Source organism: Camellia sinensis, chromosome 1 (assembly GCF_055761805.1).
Source record: "Camellia sinensis isolate YWXY chromosome 1, ASM5576180v1, whole genome shotgun sequence".
NCBI lineage: Eukaryota > Viridiplantae > Streptophyta > Magnoliopsida > Ericales > Theaceae > Camellia > Camellia sinensis.
The window spans coordinates 11,163,135-11,181,806 of record NC_138961.1 but is presented as its reverse complement, the minus strand read 5'-3'; the positions used below and the strand labels follow the sequence as shown (position 1 = coordinate 11,181,806).

Here is an 18,672-nt window from a genome sequence, read left to right as displayed (position 1 = left end):
AATTGATTAATCAAATGTGAAAGCAAAATAAAAACAAACGAAGAGGGCAAATTCATACTTCCTGTCAAGTGGTTAAAGCGCAAGAGGGGAATCAACATTGATATTGCGTGTTCCAGATGTGGAGAAGAAGAAACATTAGAACATGTATTCTTTTAGTGCCCTATAACCAAGCGAATTTGGAGAGGAACATCATTGGGACTAGATTTTTCATGGGGTCGCACAGTGAATTTTCCTCAATGGAATCAACAGTAGTCAATGCAAGTGAAATCCTATGGGCCATTTGGTTGCAACGCAACAGTTACTCTTTTGACAACATCCCCATGACAATATCAATTGCAATCCTATGGGCCATTTGATAGCAACACAACAGTTACTCTGTTGATAACATCCCCGTGACAATATCGCAAGCTATCAATGTGGCAACAGAACTGGGAAAAGGCACAAACAGAGGGCATTTCTTTAAACTAAATCTTTACCAAATGAGCACAATATCACATGAAAAAGATTTAGATGATCAAATTTTTCTTGCAAACTCCAATAATAACATGGCAGGAAATCAGATCTGGACCTTTGCACTGGATGGATCATGGAAGGCAGACAGAGGCACAGCTGGAATTGCTTGGGTCTGTCACAACCACAACCGTAACAAGATAGCGGAGCAGGCACAACAACTGCATCTACCATCCCCTTTGGCTGCGGAAGCAAAGGCGTGTTTTGAGGCGATAACCTGGGCAAGGATGCGGCAAATGGAATATGTTTTCATATATATGGATTGCCAAATTTTGGTTACTATCCTAAAAGACAAACAGCAACCAGACTGGGATGTAGAAAATATTATACCAGATATTAAGTTACTTAGCAAGTATTTTAGGTATCTTTGTATTGTAAAAGTTTCCAGGTATGTAATCCAACCAGCCCATCTGCTGGCAAAACATGTAAACTTTGGCTAAATACTATGGAATGTTTTTCTGGAAAATAAATAAATAAATAAAAATCATGAGTTATTAAATATTGAGACTATTATATGCATTACTTTTTGAAGTTTATGGTCATAAGCATGAGTCAAATAATCTATACAAGAACACGAGACAAGTCTTTTAATAGAAATCCTCCATGGAAAATAAATATATACCTTTCACAAAACTACATATCTGGAAGAAAAAAAGAAGGAAAGATAAAATTTCAGAGCAATAAAAACAGACCTTTATATAAAAAGCAATATCTAAGCAAATATGAGTTGAATCAACTAACAAGTTACAACAATTATCAATAAAGCACATATATCAATGCAACAACTTGACTCGTTATGATACCTTAGAAAATAAAGTACCTCCAAAAAACCTAGGTGGTTACTTGGAAAATGAAGTAATTCCAAAAAATGCATGAAGCATTTCCTTTGATGAATTATCTAATCCATCGTCAGATAACATGTTAACTATAATGGTTGTACTGCGTGCGTTCACAGGGATAGTTCTATCATCCATTACGTGAAGAAGTTGCAATGCTTTCTGTGTTCCGTTATTTCGTAGAAATCCTTGAACCAATATATTATACGAGTAAAAATCTGGCGAGCATCCTCCTCCTTCCATTTTCCTAAGCAACTCACTTGCTTCATCAAGTAGCCTTCCCTTGCAAAGTCCAGCGATCATTATATTGTATGTGCGGATAGTAGGTTTAAACCCTTTAGCAGAAAGACTCAAGCAGAGTTTCCTTGCATCATTGAGTTTCCCAGCTTTGCACATACCGTCAATTAGGTTATTATAGACAACAATATTAGGAACTAATCCAGCTTTTTCAATCCTTTCAAACAATGCCAATGCCTCATCGAGATGTTGGTTGTTGCATAGGCCATCCAGAAGAATAGAGTGTGTAAACAGATCAGGAATTTGGCCATGAGTTTGCATCTCATCAAGAAGCAAAAGTGCATCTTGAGGTCTTCCTGTTTGGCACAAGCCACCAATAAGAGTGTTGTAGGTAACAGTATCTGGAAGCAATCTTTTTCTAGACATTTCCTTAAAGAGACTCATGGCTTCATCTATGTTTTTGATCTTACAGTAACCATTAATCAAGATATTATAAGTGATAACATCAGGAGCACAACCCCTACTGACCATAACATCATACATTTTCCTTGCATCATCTGCTTGGCCACAAAGACAGTACCCATCCATTACAGAATTATAAGTGACAACACTAGGCACCACACCTCTTTGGATCATCAATTCAACCACATCTTGTGCTTTTTTGGCCTTTCCTTCTTTACAAAGTGCATCAACTAAAATGTTAAAAGTTTTAACATTTGGCCAGATTTTCTTACCTACCATTTCATTCAACAATCTTGTAGCTTCTTCCCACTCACCTAAACTAGATACACCTTGAATTAATGACGTGTAAGTGATGACATCTGGTGAAATAACTTTACCTATCATTTCCAAAAAGAGCTTGAAAGCCTCGGTTACTAGTCTGTCCTTGCAAAGGCTATCGATGACCATGCTGTATTGCACTAGTCCAGGCTCAAAACCTCCTATTTTTTCCATCTTTCTAAGCAAAAGAATAACAGCACTAGTGTTTCCAATTTTGCATAGTCCATTCATTATAATGCCACAAGTAATGACATTGGGTTGGAACCCATTCTCCACATTTTCATCAAAAAACTTTAGTGCGGAAGCCTTGTTACCATTAAGACAAAACCCCTTGATAAGGGTATTGAAGGTTTTGGTGTCTGGTTCATAACCAAGTTTCAATATTTTCCCAAAAACAGAAAAACCCAAATCAACTCGATTCAAGTTACAGAAACAATTAATCACGATGTTAAGTGTACAAAAATCATAGAAATCCAATTTTGTAAACAGAGAAATCGCAGTGGAATAATGCTTTGATTTGCAATTGAAGTTAAGAGTTGATTGAATCGAAGAATTGAGGGCAAAGGTCGCATTCGAAGCATGTGATCGAACTGAGTTAGGGCATCGTCAATGTTAGCAAACCCGTATTGGAATTGGAAATTCTGTTTGGAAGACAAATTAAAGTGGGTTTGGGAATGAAATAAAGCTAAAACACAAGGGAATGAAGTGAGAATACCTTTTTGAAGATCACAAACACCACCTCTCAAAACCACTCTACTTTTGGGATTTTCTGCATCATCATCGTCAGCTTCTCTCTCCAAAACTCTCACTCTCTCCCTCACACTCGTATACGCGCACTAGTTTTTTTATTTTTAGTTTATTTTATTTTTATGCTCTAAATAGAGCCAAGATATTCCATAATTTTTCTTTTTAAATAATTCACCGATCGTTATTACTTAAAATATTGAAAAAATTACCAGTAAATCTTATAGGGTAGAAAGTTAAACTATTTAATCCTACAAATTTTCTTATGCACCATTTAATCCCACTATCTACATCAGCAACATCAACAACATCATTAACATCATCAAAACATTAGCTACATTAGCAACATTAACTGCACCAATCGATAATATCAAACATTAACAAAACATCATAATCTTTAGCACTGGGATGGAACCCAAATCCAAAAGTGACCCTTTTCAATTTCGCACCCCTCTCATCCCACCATTTGTAACCCGGAATTCGACGAAACTGTTTAGTTGCAGGGTTACGGAGAAACAAAGGTTTCCTAAATTGAGATACACTGATACAAACTAGACCATTACGGATACCCACAATGTCTGGATCAGATTCCTGGGTCAAAAATGGGAAATCGAGATCGATGGGTGTATGAGATCTTGTGGCGGCGATAATGGCGGGTTTTGGGAGAGTGGCGGTGGCGGTGGTTCCATCGTCTCTGGTTTTCTAAGAAAAGAATTTGAAGGAGTTCAGAATTTAGAACACCAAGACATCCGAAGTTGAAATCGATCCATAAGAATATTTTTGAGTTTACAAATTAAGAACTTATCTATTCCACAACTACCAGAAAAAACAAAAGAAGTGGGTTGTTGTGAGTTGATGTTGTGATGTTTGATGATGATGTCATCGTCTCTGGTTTTCTAAGAAGAGAATTTGAAGGAGTTCAGAATTTAGAACACCAAGACATCCGAAGTTGAAATCATTTTTCATTCAATACGTTTAGGGTTTTCTCTGATTTGGGTTTTTTTTATTTATAAAAAATATATATGAATTGTATAGATGACTTTTGATGATGATGTTTTGACGATGGCGATGAAGCTTGATGATGGGGATTATGTGTGTTGTTTTGATGATGATGACGTTTGATGTTGTTTTGATGGTATTGTTATGATGTTTGATGTTGTGATGTTGTGTTGTTAACGATGTGATGACGTTTGATGATGATAATGTTGTGATGTTTGATGTTGTTTTGATGATGATGTTTGTGATGTTTGATGTTGTTTTGATAATGATGTTTGATGTTGATGATGATGTTGTGATGTTTGATGTTGTTTTGATGATGATGTTTGATGTTGTTTTGATGATGATGTTGTGATGTTTGATGTTGTTTTGATGATGATGATGTTTGATGTTTAATAGTCATTAACATTGGGATAGGACCTAACGGACCAAATGGGTTACAAGATACAAATTTGGGATTTATTGATGCATCCCCCTAAAATATTATCTATAGTTATTACTATTAAAAAAAAAAAGGTAAATTACTAATACATATATGTGGAGATTTGTTTGAAATACGAATTGCTTACTATGATTTAAAAAAACACATTACACCTTTGAAATTTTTAATTTTATAACAAATGTCTCTTTTATTAATAAATAAAGATGAATAATGTTATATATATATATATATATCAATTGGTATACTAATTAATGTACTAACAGATAATATAACATAATTTTTAAAATTATAAATATTTATAATTTGTATAATGAGTGGGATCAGTAATAATGTCATAAAAAATATTAATACACTAAGTCATTGTTTGGGAAGTGGGTTTGGGTGAATTTGGGACTAAAACAGTCACAAAAAATAAAGGGTATGGCTTCTGTCCAGTCCGGGATCGGACTGGACCGTGCTGTTGGGCCCATGGAGGCCTACCACGAGTCTCGTTTTGATAATTTGAACCGTTCAATGTGTAGAACTCGTCGAGTACTATATATCTGTAAAAAATCACGTTGATCAGATATCGATAGCTATATGATCAAATCAGTTTCGTATTAAAAAAATTGGACGGTAAAAAAATTAACGGTTGACAAAAAACTGTTTTGATCACATAACTATCAGTATCCGATCAATGTGATTTTTTACAGGCATATAGTACTCAACGATTTCTACACAATGAATGGTTCAAATTATCAAAACGTGACCCGTGGTGGGCCTCCACGGGCGCAACAGCACGGTCCAGTCCGATCCCGGACTAGACAGAAGCCATACCCAAAAATAAAATAGACTTTTTAGCTTTAATAAGACAAAACATCACATCTAACTAATAATCATTACATTCTTTCTCTCACAAAAAGTTAAAAAAATCGAAAATCCTTCTCCAATCAGACTTTTTAATCCCAAACTAAAATAACTAAAAAAAATTAAAAAATCAAAAAATTAATCCACTTCCCAACCCAAGCGTAATTGATATGTTGTGCATATAGTACCACCGTTATACAATAATACTAGGTTGATCGCCTAATTTTACCACTTTTATTTCCCACTGTAGTTGACATTTCCCACGTCATTCTAGCAGCCACAATCCCATAGGGCACATTTCATATTCCGATATCAGGATCCGCTAGAATGGGATTCCTGAAGTGATCTCCTAAATGAAAGATTTAACGGTTTAAAATAAAATTAATCTTTGATAAGTAATTTCAAAAAAAATTAAAAAAAAAAATAGAGAGATCACACACTCTCTTTCTCTATAGTTCACTCGCTCTCCAACCCCTGTTGTCGGAAACAACTACTTCTCGTCGAAAAACCTCATTTTCGGCCACAAAATGACATTTCTCTCAACCTGATCTCTTTTCTCTATCTCAAAAATAACCCTAAAACATTAATTCTAACCCTAAAACAACTAATTCAATGATTCTAACCCTAAAACAACCAATTCAGTGATTTAATTCCAAACAGGAACAATTTAAAAAGAAAAAGAAAGCTATCTTCTTCAGAATTGAGTCACTTTTACAACAAGTTTTGCATAAAAAGAACAAACACAACCATCAAAAGAAAAGAATCAAAGCTACACAGTTACAAACCCACATAGAAATCGTTGGTCATATATCATTTTCATGTTATTTTCTAATATTATATAAGCATTGAACATTCAAATTGACATTCAAAGACCCCCAATTGCAAAATTGAAGTTGAATTAAGCAAATTGATACCTGTCATTCAAAAGATTCTTCACAGCAACACGAGTACTATCAGTTAATACACCACCATAGACGATACCATGACCACCTCCATCGATCACAGACAAGCCATTCGTAGCCGTCTCAAGCTCCCTGAATGTGTACCACCGCCCCCACCCTAGATGCAACACCTCCGGCATCGAACCGCTGTCTCCAAACGACGCTGTGCCGTTGCCGCTCATCGCTTGGCTCTCACCGCTCGACAGTCGATCAGAGAAGACGACCCTGTGCTCGGCCTTGCCGATATCGATTTGGATCTCCGACACGGCGATTGGGCGGTGATCTGGTGCGACGTCGTGGACAATCTCTTGGATTTCCTTGTAGACAACCGGAGTGAGGTCAAGCTTGTGGTGGTGGAGGAGCTTGTGGGATTTGCGGGGACGAGAGGTGATGCGAGTGAATTGTAGAAAGAGAGATCTCTCTATTTTTTTTTTTTTTTGAAATTACTAACCAAAACGACGTCATTTTGGTTAGTTTTATTTTCATCCGTTGGGTTTGAATTTGTACTGAAAAGTATTTAAACATTTTTTATTTGTTTTGTAAAAAAATTTAAAAAATTAATTTCATAAAAAAATAAAAAAAAATGCTCACTATTTTTATGTGATTTATATATTAAAATAGAAATGATTTTTAAATTTTTTAAAAATAATATTTATTTTTATCAAATTAGTTTCTATTTTTTTATAAAAAAAATTCAAAATTTAAAAATTCAACCAAACAAAACACTAATTCAAATTATCATAATTTATATATAGTACACACTCCAAATAAAAGTGAATACTGCAGAAGGAATCGAATAAAATAATTTCCAACATTTTTATTTTACTGCCTGTTAATGAATGAAATGGAATTGATAGTCATTGGGGGTGTTTGTTTCAGCTTTTCAGAGCCAACTTATGACTTTTAGCTTTGAAAAATTTATTTTGAACTGTTTGGTTAAACTTTTTTGAAATAGCTTCTGATTCTAACAGCTTATTTTAACTCAAAAAAACTGATTCTGAGAAGCTGCTCACCCCTGACTTCTGATTATCAGCTTCTGCTGTGGACATGTTAATTTATGGTTATACTCTTAAATTTTTTTTATTTTTTATTTTTTTAAAAATAGAAAAAGACTCAAATGGATTATAGATTATTATTATTATTTTTTATGAGAAATGTAGACAAACAAAAAATAAAAATTAATTGAAAAAGCTATTTCACAGTTTATTTAACAAACACTACTCAGCAACTTAAATCTATAATCCAACAGTTACACCAAACAGGTTAACAACTTCTGATTAAAGTCATAATCTATAGTCTGTTAAGCTATAATTTATAAGCTGTTTTAACAACTACACCAAACGGGGCCATTGTATTCATATGAACTAGTCATTAGTTTAACTAACTAGCATTTTTATTTTCAGATTTAAAAACTAACATTCTGAAGCTAATTCATCAATAAAATTCAGAATAATTTCCGTTTGGGAAGTGGGTTGACTTTTTGGCTTTTTTAGCTATTTTAGCCTAGGCTAAAAAGCTTGGTTTGGAAATGACTTTTTGACTTTTTTGACTTTTTTTGTGAGAGAGTGTGTAATGATTATGGGTTGGATGTGATGTTTTGTTTGTTGTGACTAAAATAGTCAATTTTGTCTTTTGTGACTATTTTAGCCACAAACCAACTTACCAAACAACAATTGTGTTGATGGCTTGGATTTCTTGAACACAATTATGAAGTAAATTGTACAATTCTTAACTAGGCTATGCATTGATAACATAATAAGTTAGTTTAGAAGTCTAAAGCGTCATTAGATCAGGTTACAGAAAAAATGAATCTAACCTAATCATTTTGCTAGCCTTCACACACAAAAATTCAATCATAAGAAAATATTAATTCTTCACAAAAGTTAAGCTTCCATTGTTAACAAGACTAAGGCTTGGTTTGACATAATAAAAAAAAGTCAAAAGTTAAAAAGTCACCATCCTATTTAAGTCACATCATCTTATTTCAGTGACATCACCTTTCTACCACATCACTTCAAACCCAATTCATATTTCATAAAAAGTCAAAAAATACATTTATTTAGTGTATCCCAAACCCCTAAAAATAGTCTTCGTGCTCAATTAAGTTGATGGTCTCCATGACAAGCATGTTGTTGATCTCCATGCGCATCCCTGAAAAAACATATAAGATGGTTCAATCAAGTTGGTGTAAAAATTCCAATGTTTCATTGACCTGCACATTACATATACCATGGAAGTTATTATATAACAATCTCAAAAGACTACAATAGAAGAAAATAGTAGTACCATATTTGGCTGCCCATATTGACTGATCCCATATATATTAGGTTGGCCATTCATGGTGGACCATGTGAGCGATCCCCAGAACCCGTGTGTTTGAAGTGATTATTGCAGATCAGAAACCTAACATATACAGTATAAGTTGTTGTAATTCACTTCAAACTCAGCACAACCTATCGATCCTACTATCAATAGTATTGTAGTCTCAAAATCTAAACAATAATAATTACATTAAAGTTCGAATTTTCTTGTGTTCGAGGTGTTGGGATCGGGGATCCCGCCCAAGACCTTCCAGAAATTATACCAAGTAGAAAAACACACCCACACAGAAGGAGACACCATATTTAACGTGGTTCGGCCTTAAAGCCTACGTCCACGGGAGAGTAACCGGTTATCACTATAACAATGGAGAGATTACAGAAAGATTATAATAGGGGAGGAGCTCACACTCTCCTCACTCACCCACTCACCCGTCTCCCTCTCTCACACCGAGAGAGACGGTCTCTCCACCTCACATCTCTCACTTTCTTCTCTCTTGGTTCTCTCTCTCAATTTCAACTCTCCCCTCAACCTCTATTTATACACCAATGAGGGAGAGCCTCATTGGTCACCACCTACCCTCTTCCACTCTCTAATGGGGTTGGTAAAGTGGGAGAGCCACTTCCATTGGGTGGAGAAAGTGGGTTCTCCAATGGGAGCTCACATGGGATGATCCAACAAAGCCAACAAATCACCCCCTCAACCCATGTGAGGTGATAAACTGCACACACTGCTGCTAATCTTGTCACGCCCAAATTTCAACAGAATCTTCATCTCCTCATTGAGACGCTACATCCCCTGAAGCTAGAGATAATACACCAGAGATACAAGAAGAGGAGGGAATCCTACATTCTCAACTTAACTCATACCACTCTCTGATTTGGAGAGAGCCTCTGCTCCTATCTCCCTCAGATCTCTTCTACGCTTCCTGTCTCGGATGTCTTCACTTGCTATACTTGAACTTGCGCAACCAAGATATCTTGACACCCCCTGATTGGATGTCCTACACCCCCTGCTCGGGATACCCTTGCATTACCGTGCAACTCCTTGCATGATGAACACTGGAGCAACTAGAAAACTTCAGAGTTTGACACATCAACATCCTCAATTTTCCTTGCTCGGAGCTTATTTCTGAACAACCAGCCTTTGCTTTCTGCACTTCAGAACAACTTCCCAGCGATCTCATACGCCCGTTGTCTGTGCTGCAATCCCTGATGTTCGGTTCTGTCTCACTTGTACGTTCGTACTGATGTTTGACAGTTAGCCCTTCTGCCAAGACAACTTCCACCGCTTTGTACAAGTTACCACTATGCAACTCCGTGCATAGTGCTCGCACACATGGCTTCTGGTCTCCCTGCGTCAAGCTTGCTTGAGAGATCTGCATCAACTCTATCATCTGCTGCCATGGAACTAAAGAAACCACCATAGAGAAATAAGACTTGCCACTCCTTGGCACGCACTCTTGCGTTTTACCTGTCTCAATTTCTCTGTCTGGAAGTTCCTGTGAACTGTCAACAACCCGCTGCTGCACATTCTTCTCGCGCCTCTGTACGATACTCTAGCGTACCCTTGCACTGTTGCACGTCTGCAATTGTACTTCTGCGCTTAGTATGCTCCTCTGCAACTATTGTTCTACATGTCCACATACCATTAGTACCTACTCGTATACAGTAGCTCCAACAGCCACAGTATTTCCCTGAGCCTGTACTGGTTGCCAAATCATCTATCCGTCGATGAATGGTCTTCTCTTTTGATTGAACCAGATCCTCCGACGAACTCCGGAGATAATCATTTCTGCAATCCTCTGATTACTCCTGACCAATCTTGATCTCCCTCGATCTGCCATTTAATCAAGCCTGATCTCTTCTGGTCTTAAATGATCTATCTCAATCTGTATCTGGTTGTCCAATCTGGTCAGAATCTGTCCATTCTAACCTCTTCAGTGAATCCGCAGCGTTCCACAATATCCGGCAACCTTCCTTTGACTATTGAAGATGACAAACACCCATGTTTTGACAATCTTCCCAAACCGTTCAGAATTTCACTATTCTGACCTCGCGGTTGCGTCCGGAGCGGTCCGTTTAGCTAGAACCAACCTTTGCTGCATTTCCGGGGACCTCACTGAAAACTATCCCCGAAAGCTGGGCCACACCACAATTTTCTGAAAATTCTGGGCCAAATTACAATTTTCAGAAGTTCAGGGAATATTCCGTGTACCAACAGAATATTCCGTACACTGCCCCTAACGCTGTCTGCCACTTTAATCTGCCTTCCTTTTACAGAAACTCCGTCTCCAAAATCTGACCATACGGATGTGTCCGGAATACTCCAAATAGTCGGAAACCACTACTGGATCACCAAAAACGGACTCCAAATGGCTTCGATCTAGCCAAAACATTTTGTACGCCTCAGATCTGCGGCTGCACCGTAGCCGCGAAGCACTGGATCCCTCCTTGCCTCTGGCTGACGGGGCAGACACGTGGCATCTCTTTGCTGACGTGTCGCCACGTGTTGCCGACGTGGCACGCTGACGCGGCATGCGCGTGCCTTACACGCGCCTTCCCCCACTTACCTTCTTCCTTCCGCCGCGCGTGGGGCGCGTGCTTGAGACTGGGCCGACGCGCCGACTGTCTTCACGGCGCGTGGAGGCGCGTGCCGAGACTGGGCCTCACGCGCCTTCTTCAGGCAGCGCGTGAGGGCGCGTGGGGCCTCCTCTGGGTGTCTGCTTTATATGGTTGGACTCCTCTTCTCGAGCCCTTGGTCCTGGTATGCTCAAAACCTGATTTCGAGCAACTTGATTTCTGGGCAGTTTCAAACAACACGCTGTTTTTGTTCCGAATCGCCACCAACGAGGCTCTGATACCACTTGTTGGGATCGGGGATCCCGCCCAAGACCTTCCAGAAATTATACCAAGTAGAAAAACACACCCACACAGAAGGAGACACCATATTTAACGTGGTTCGGCCTTAAAGCCTACGTCCACGGGAGAGTAACCGGTTATCACTATAACAATGGAGAGATTACAGAAAGATTATAATAGGGGAGGAGCTCACACTCTCCTCACTCACCCACTCACCCGTCTCCCTCTCTCACACCGAGAGAGACGGTCTCTCCACATCACATCTCTCACTCTCTTCTCTCTTGGTTCTCTCTCTCAATTTCAACTCTCCCCTCAACCTCTATTTATACACCAATGAGGGAGAGCCTCATTGGTCACCACCTACCCTCTTCCACTCTCTAATGGGGTTGGTATAGTGGGAGAGCCACTTCCATTGGGTAGAGAAAGTGGGTTCTCCAATGGGAGCTCACATGGGATGATCCAACAAAGCCAACAAATCACCCCCTCAACCCATGTGAGGTGATAAACTGCACACACTGCTGCTAATCTTGTCACGCCCAAATTTCAACAGAATCTTCATCTCCTCATTGAGACGCTACATCCCCTGAAGCTAGAGATAATACACCAGAGATACAAGAAGAGGAGGGAATCCTACATTCTCAACTCAACTCATACCACTCTCTGATTTGGAGAGAGCCTCTGCTCCTATCTCCCTCAGATCTCTTCTACGCTTCCTGTCTCGGATGTCTTCACTTGCTATGCTTGAACTTGCGCAACCAAGATATCTTGACACCCCCTGATTGGATGTCCTGCACCCCCTGCTCGGGATACCCTTGCATTACCGTGCAACTCCTTGCATGATGAACACTGGAGCAACTAGAAAACTTCAGAGTTTGACACATCAACATCCTCAATTTTCCTTGCTCGGAGCTTATTTCTGAACAACCAGCCTTTGCTTTCTGCACTTCAGAACAACTTCCCAGCGATCTCATACGCCCGTTGTCTGTGCTGCAATCCCTGATGTTCGGTTCTGTCTCACTTGTACGTTCGTACTGATGTTTGACAGTTAGCCCTTCTGCCAAGACAACTTCCACCGCTTTGTACAAGTTACCACTATGCAACTCCGTGCATAGTGCTCGCACACATGGCTTCTGGTCTCCCTGCGTCAAGCTTGCTTGAGAGATCTGCATCAACTCTATCATCTGCTGCCATAGAACTAAAGAAACCACCATGGAGAAATAAGACTTGCCACTCCTTGGCACGCACTCTTGCGTTTTACCTGTCTCAATTTCTCTGTCTGGAAGTTCCTGTGAACTGTCAACAACCCGCTGCTGCACATTCTTCTCGCGCCTCTGTACGATACTCTAGCGTACCCTTGCACTGTTGCACGTCTGCAATTGTACTTCTGCGCTTAGTATGCTCCTCTGCAACTATTGTTCTACATGTCCACATACCATTAGTACCTACTCGTATACAGTAGCTCCAATAGCCACAGTATTTCCCTGAGCCTGTACTGGTTGCCAAATCATCTATCCGTCGATGAATGGTCTTCTCTTTTGATTGAACCAGATCCTCCGACGAACTCCGGAGATAATCATTTCTGCAATCCTCTGATTACTCCTGACCAATCTTGATCTCCCTCGATCTGCCATTTAATCAAGCCTGATCTCTTCTGGTCTTAAATGATCTATCTCAATCTGTATCTGGTTGTCCAATCTGGTCAGAATCTGTCCATTCTAACCTCTTCAGTGAATCCACAGCGTTCCACAATATCCGGCAACCTTCCTTTGACTATTGAAGATGACAAACACCCATGTTTTGACAATCTTCCCAAACCGTTCAGAATTTCACTATTCTGACCTCGCGGTTGCGTCCGGAGCGGTCCGTTTAGCTAGAACCAACCTTTGCTGCATTTCCGGGGACCTCACTGAAAACTATCCCCGAAAGCTGGGCCACACCACAATTTTCTGAAAATTCTGGGCCAAATTACAATTTTCAGAAGTTCAGGGAATATTCCGTGTACCAACAGAATATTCCGTACACTGCCCCTAACGCTGTCTGCCACTTTAATCTGCCTTCCTTTTACAGAAACTCCGTCTCCAAAATCTGACCGTACGGATGTGTCCGGAATACTCCAAATAGTCGGAAACCACTACTGGATCACCAAAAACGGACTCCAAATGGCTTCGATCTAGCCAAAACATTTTGTACGCCTCAGATCTGCGGCTGCACCGTAGCCGCGAAGCACTGGATCCCTCCCTGCCTCTGGCTGACGGGGCAGACATGTGGCATCCCTTTGCTGACGTGTCGCCACGTGTTGCCGACGTGGCACGCTGACGCGGCATGCGCGTGCCTTACACGCGCCTTCCCCCACTTACCTTCTTCCTTCCGCCGCGCGTGGGGCGCGTGCCTGAGACTGGGCCGACGCGCCGACTGTCTTCACGGCGCGTGGAGGCGCGTGCCGAGACTGGGCCTCACGCGCCTTCTTCAGGCGGCGCGTGAGGGCGCGTGGGGCCTCCTCTGGGTGTCTGCTTTATATGGTTGGACTCCTCTTCTCGAGCCCTTGGTCCTGGTATGCTCAAAACCTGATTTCGAGCAACTTGATTTCTGGGCAGTTTCAAACAACACGCTGTTTTTGTTCCGAAACGCCACCAACGAGGCTCTGATACCACTTGTTGGGATCGGGGATCCCGCCCAAGACCTTCCAGAAATTATACCAAGTAGAAAAACACACCCACACAGAAGGAGACACCATATTTAACGTGGTTCGGCGTTAAAGCCTACGTCCACGGGAGAGTAACCGGTTATCACTATAACAATGGAGAGATTACAGAACGATTATAATAGGGGAGGAGCTCACACTCTCCTCACTCACCCACTCACCCGTCTCCTTCTCTCACACCGAGAGAGACGGTCTCTCCACCTCACATCTCTCACTCTCTTCTCTCTTGGTTCTCTCTCTCAATTTCAACTCTCCCCTCAACCTCTATTTATACACCAATGAGGGAGAGCCTCATTGGTCACCACCTACCCTCTTCCACTCTCTAATGGGGTTGGTAGAGTGGGAGAGCCACTTCCATTGGGTGGAGAAAGTGGGTTCTCCAATGGGAGCTCACATGGGATGATCCAACAAAGCCAACAAATCACCCCCTCAACCCATGTGAGGTGATAAACTACACACACTGCTGCTAATCTTGTCACGCCCAAATTTCAACAGAATCTTCATCTCCTCATTGAGACGCTACATCCCCTGAAGCTAGAGATAATACACCAGAGATACAAGAAGAGGAGGGAATCCTACATTCTCAACTCAACTCATACCACTCTCTGATTTGGAGAGAGCCTCTGCTCCTATCTCCCTCAGATCTCTTCTACGCTTCCTGTCTCGGATGTCTTCACTTGCTATGCTTGAACTTGCGCAACCAAGATATCTTGACACCCCCTGATTGGATGTCCTGCACCCCCTGCTCGGGATACCCTTGCATTACCGTGCAACTCCTTGCATGATGAACACTGGAGCAACTAGAAAACTTCAGAGTTTGACACATCAACATCCTCAATTTTCCTTGCTCGGAGCTTATTTCTGAACAACCAGCCTTTGCTTTCTGCACTTCAGAACAACTTCCCAGCGATCTCATACGCCCGTTGTCTGTGCTGCAATCCCTGATGTTCGGTTCTGTCTCACTTGTACGTTCGTACTGATGTTTGACAGTTAGCCCTTCTGCCAAGACAACTTCCACCGCTTTGTACAAGTTACCACTATGCAACTCCGTGCATAGTGCTCGCACACATGGCTTCTGGTCTCCCTGCGTCAAGCTTGCTTGAGAGATCTGCATCAACTCTATCATCTGCTGCCATGGAACTAAAGAAACCACCATAGAGAAATAAGACTTGCCACTCCTTGGCACGCACTCTTGCGTTTTACCTGTCTCAATTTCTCTGTCTGGAAGTTCCTGTGAACTGTCAACAACCCGCTGCTGCACATTCTTCTCGCGCCTCTGTACGATACTCTAGCGTACCCTTGCACTGTTGCACGTCTGCAATTGTACTTCTGCGCTTAGTATGCTCCTCTGCAACTATTGTTCTACATGTCCACATACCATTAGTACCTACTCGTATACAGTAGCTCCAACAGCCACAGTATTTCCCTGAGCTTGTACTGGTTACCAAATCATCTATCCGTCGATGAATGGTCTTCTCTTTTGATTGAACCAGATCCTCCGACGAACTCCGGAGATAATCATTTCTGCAATCCTCTGATTACTCCTGACCAATCTTGATCTCCCTCGATCTGCCATTTAATCAAGCCTGATCTCTTCTGGTCTTAAATGATCTATCTCAATCTGTATCTGGTTGTCCAATCTGGTCAGAATCTGTCCATTCTAACCTCTTCAGTGAATCCGCAGCGTTCCACAATATCCGGCAACCTTCCTTTGACTATTGAAGATGACAAACACCCATGTTTTGACAATCTTCCCAAACCGTTCAGAATTTCACTATTCTGACCTCGCGGTTGCGTCCGGAGCGGTCCGTTTAGCTAGAACCAACCTTTGCTGCATTTCCGGGGACCTCACTGAAAACTATCCCCGAAAGCTGGGCCACACCACAATTTTCTGAAAATTCTGGGCCAAATTACAATTTTCAGAAGTTCAGGGAATATTCCGTGTACCAACAGAATATTCCGTACACTGCCCCTAACGCTGTCTGCCACTTTAATCTGCCTTCCTTTTACAGAAACTCCGTCTCCAAAATCTGACCGTACGGATGTGTCCGGAATACTCCAAATAGTCGGAAACCACTACTGGATCACCAAAAACGGACTCCAAATGGCTTCGATCTAGCCAAAACATTTTGTACGCCTCAGATCTGCGGCTGCACCGTAGCCGCGAAGCACTGGATCCCTCCTTGCCTCTGGCTGACGGGGCAGACACGTGGCATCCCTTTGCTGACGTGTCGCCACGTGTTGCCGACGTGGCACGCTGACGCGGCATGCGCGTGCCTTACACGCGCCTTCCCCTACTTACCTTCTTCCTTCCGCCGCGCGTGGGGCGCGTGCCTGAGACTGGGCCGACGCGCCGACTGTCTTCACGGCGCGTGGAGGCGCGTGCCGAGACTGGGCCTCACGCGCCTTCTGCAGGCGGCGCGTGAGGGCGCGTGGGGCCTCCTCTGGGTGTCTGCTTTATATGGTTGGACTCCTCTTCTCGAGCCCTTGGTCCTGGTATGCTCAAAACCTGATTTCGAGCAACTTGATTTTTGGGCAGTTTCAAACAACACGCTGTTTTTGTTCCGAAACGCCACCAACGAGGCTCTGATACCACTTGTTGGGATCGGGGATCCCGCCCAAGACCTTCCAGAAATTATACCAAGTAGAAAAACACACCCACACAGAAGGAGACACCATATTTAACGTGGTTCGGCCTTAAAGCCTACGTCCACGGGAGAGTAACCGGTTACAGAAAGATTATAATAGGGGAGGAGCTCACACTCTCCTCACTCACCCACTCACCCACTCACCCGTCTCCCTCTCTCACACCGAGAGAGACGGTCTCTCCACCTCACATCTCTCACTCTCTTCTCTCTTGGTTCTCTCTCTCAATTTCAACTCTCCCCTCAACCTCTATTTATACACCAATGAGGGAGAGCCTCATTGGTCACCACCTACCCTCTTCCACTCTCTAATGGGGTTGGTAGAGTGGGAGAGCCAGTTCCATTGGATGGAGAAAGTGGGTTCTCCAATGGGAGCTCACATGGGATGATCCAACAAAGCCAACACGAGGCACATCAAATATTTCTGCAGGAGTTGTTCCATACTGACTTCCTCACAATCTTTTACTTGCCAATCCTACAAAATACAAGATAGCAACATTTAACAATCAACATTAATTGAGTTTCAATTAGCAGTATTTCAAAGTTACAACCTTCACTATATGTCCCTTGCTAGTTGAAGCCTCTGTTTTCTTTTCCTCGCACCTTTTTCTATTGACAGTCTTTTTAATGGCCTTTTCAACATTAGAAAAAGGTAAAATAGTCTTTTTAAAATTTATAATTTAGTTTTTTAGTTTGTTAATTTAAAATTATATATTAAATAAAAAATTTAAATTATAAATTATAAATTAAATTTAATTAAAAATAATAAATTAAAAATTATGGCCTTATAAATTAAATTTTTTTAGTGTTGTTAAAAAATTAAATTTACATATTAAATTAAATTATTTTTTTAGTGTTGTTAATTTAAAATTATATCTTAAATAAAAAATATAAATTATAAATTAAATTTGTTTAAAAATAATAAATTATAAATTATGGCCTTATAAATTAAATTTCTTTAGTGTTGTTGAAAATTTAATTTATATATTAAATAAAATTATTTTTTATTGTCGTTAATTTAAAATTATATATTAAATAAAAAATATAAATTATAAATTTAATTTAATTTAATTGAAAATAATAAATTAAAAATTATGACCTTATAAATTAAATTTTTTTAGTGTTGTTAAATTATAAATTATAAATTATAGATTACAAATTTAAATTATATATTAAATAAAAATTATAAATTATAAGGGTAAAATAATCTTTTGAACATTTATCCTTATCTAGTTTGTCTAACCAAACATTGGATTCACTAAAAATAGTCCAATCTAGACATCTAATCCCACGACTAAACAAATATAAGATATAAATCTAATCTAACCAAATAGTCCGGGGACAATATATCCCAGGACTAACAGTCCAATGGATTATAATGCCCATTTATCCAGTCCGTCCAAACAAACACACCCTTAATGCACATATCCACCTCATCACCTGTCACAACTGAGTATCTGTTGCCAAATCAGCAGCCTTGCGGAAAGCATTGCACAGTTTATCAAAACGACGAGCTTCACGTTTGGTAGACCAATTGTCATAACAGATTCGAACTTTGGTGTGGCTCCTCTTGACAAGTTTACTCCATCTTTTCAATAGGTACTTATCTGGATAAATCTTCTTATGAAGAAATACTGCAATTGTATGTATGCACAATATTCCCTTACACTGAAATAATCGACAATTGCAATTCACTTTTTTGGCAACCATTATTTAACCACACCTTGAAAGTTGCATGGGGATGACTTTCTCCATATGGTATGTCTTCACCTACTTCATATTCTAAAATATCAACTACTTCACTTTTTTGGTAA

General features: G+C 40.4%; 3 protein-coding genes and 1 long non-coding RNA gene across 5 annotated transcripts in view; 1 reads left to right on the top strand and 3 right to left on the bottom strand.

Annotated features, from left to right (window-relative positions):
• Nucleotides 1-18,672, top strand: part of LOC114314054 (uncharacterized) — a 287,622-nt gene that overhangs the window by 49,115 nt on the left and 219,835 nt on the right. The gene's annotated exons all lie outside the window — the stretch shown is intronic.
• LOC114321099 (uncharacterized) lies at nucleotides 280-6,664 on the bottom strand. The gene is made up of 3 exons (XM_028268245.2): nucleotides 6,306-6,664; nucleotides 569-727; nucleotides 280-428 (listed from the first exon to the last, which is right to left on the bottom strand). Exons 1-3 carry the CDS (start codon nucleotides 6,512-6,514, stop codon nucleotides 371-373), a joined length of 426 nt encoding a protein of 141 aa, XP_028124046.2. The 5' UTR covers nucleotides 6,515-6,664; the 3' UTR covers nucleotides 280-370.
• LOC114302490 (uncharacterized) lies at nucleotides 1,181-2,969 on the bottom strand (the record flags this gene model as incomplete). Its single annotated transcript, XM_028247521.2, has 1 exon — nucleotides 1,181-2,969. A coding segment is annotated over one exon (1,620 nt), but the record flags the coding sequence as incomplete, so codon positions are not given.
• LOC145823288 (uncharacterized) lies at nucleotides 8,181-12,183 on the bottom strand. Its single transcript, XR_014365578.1, has 2 exons — nucleotides 8,619-12,183; nucleotides 8,181-8,483 (listed from the first exon to the last, which is right to left on the bottom strand). It is a non-coding gene; the product is annotated as an uncharacterized LOC145823288 (long non-coding RNA).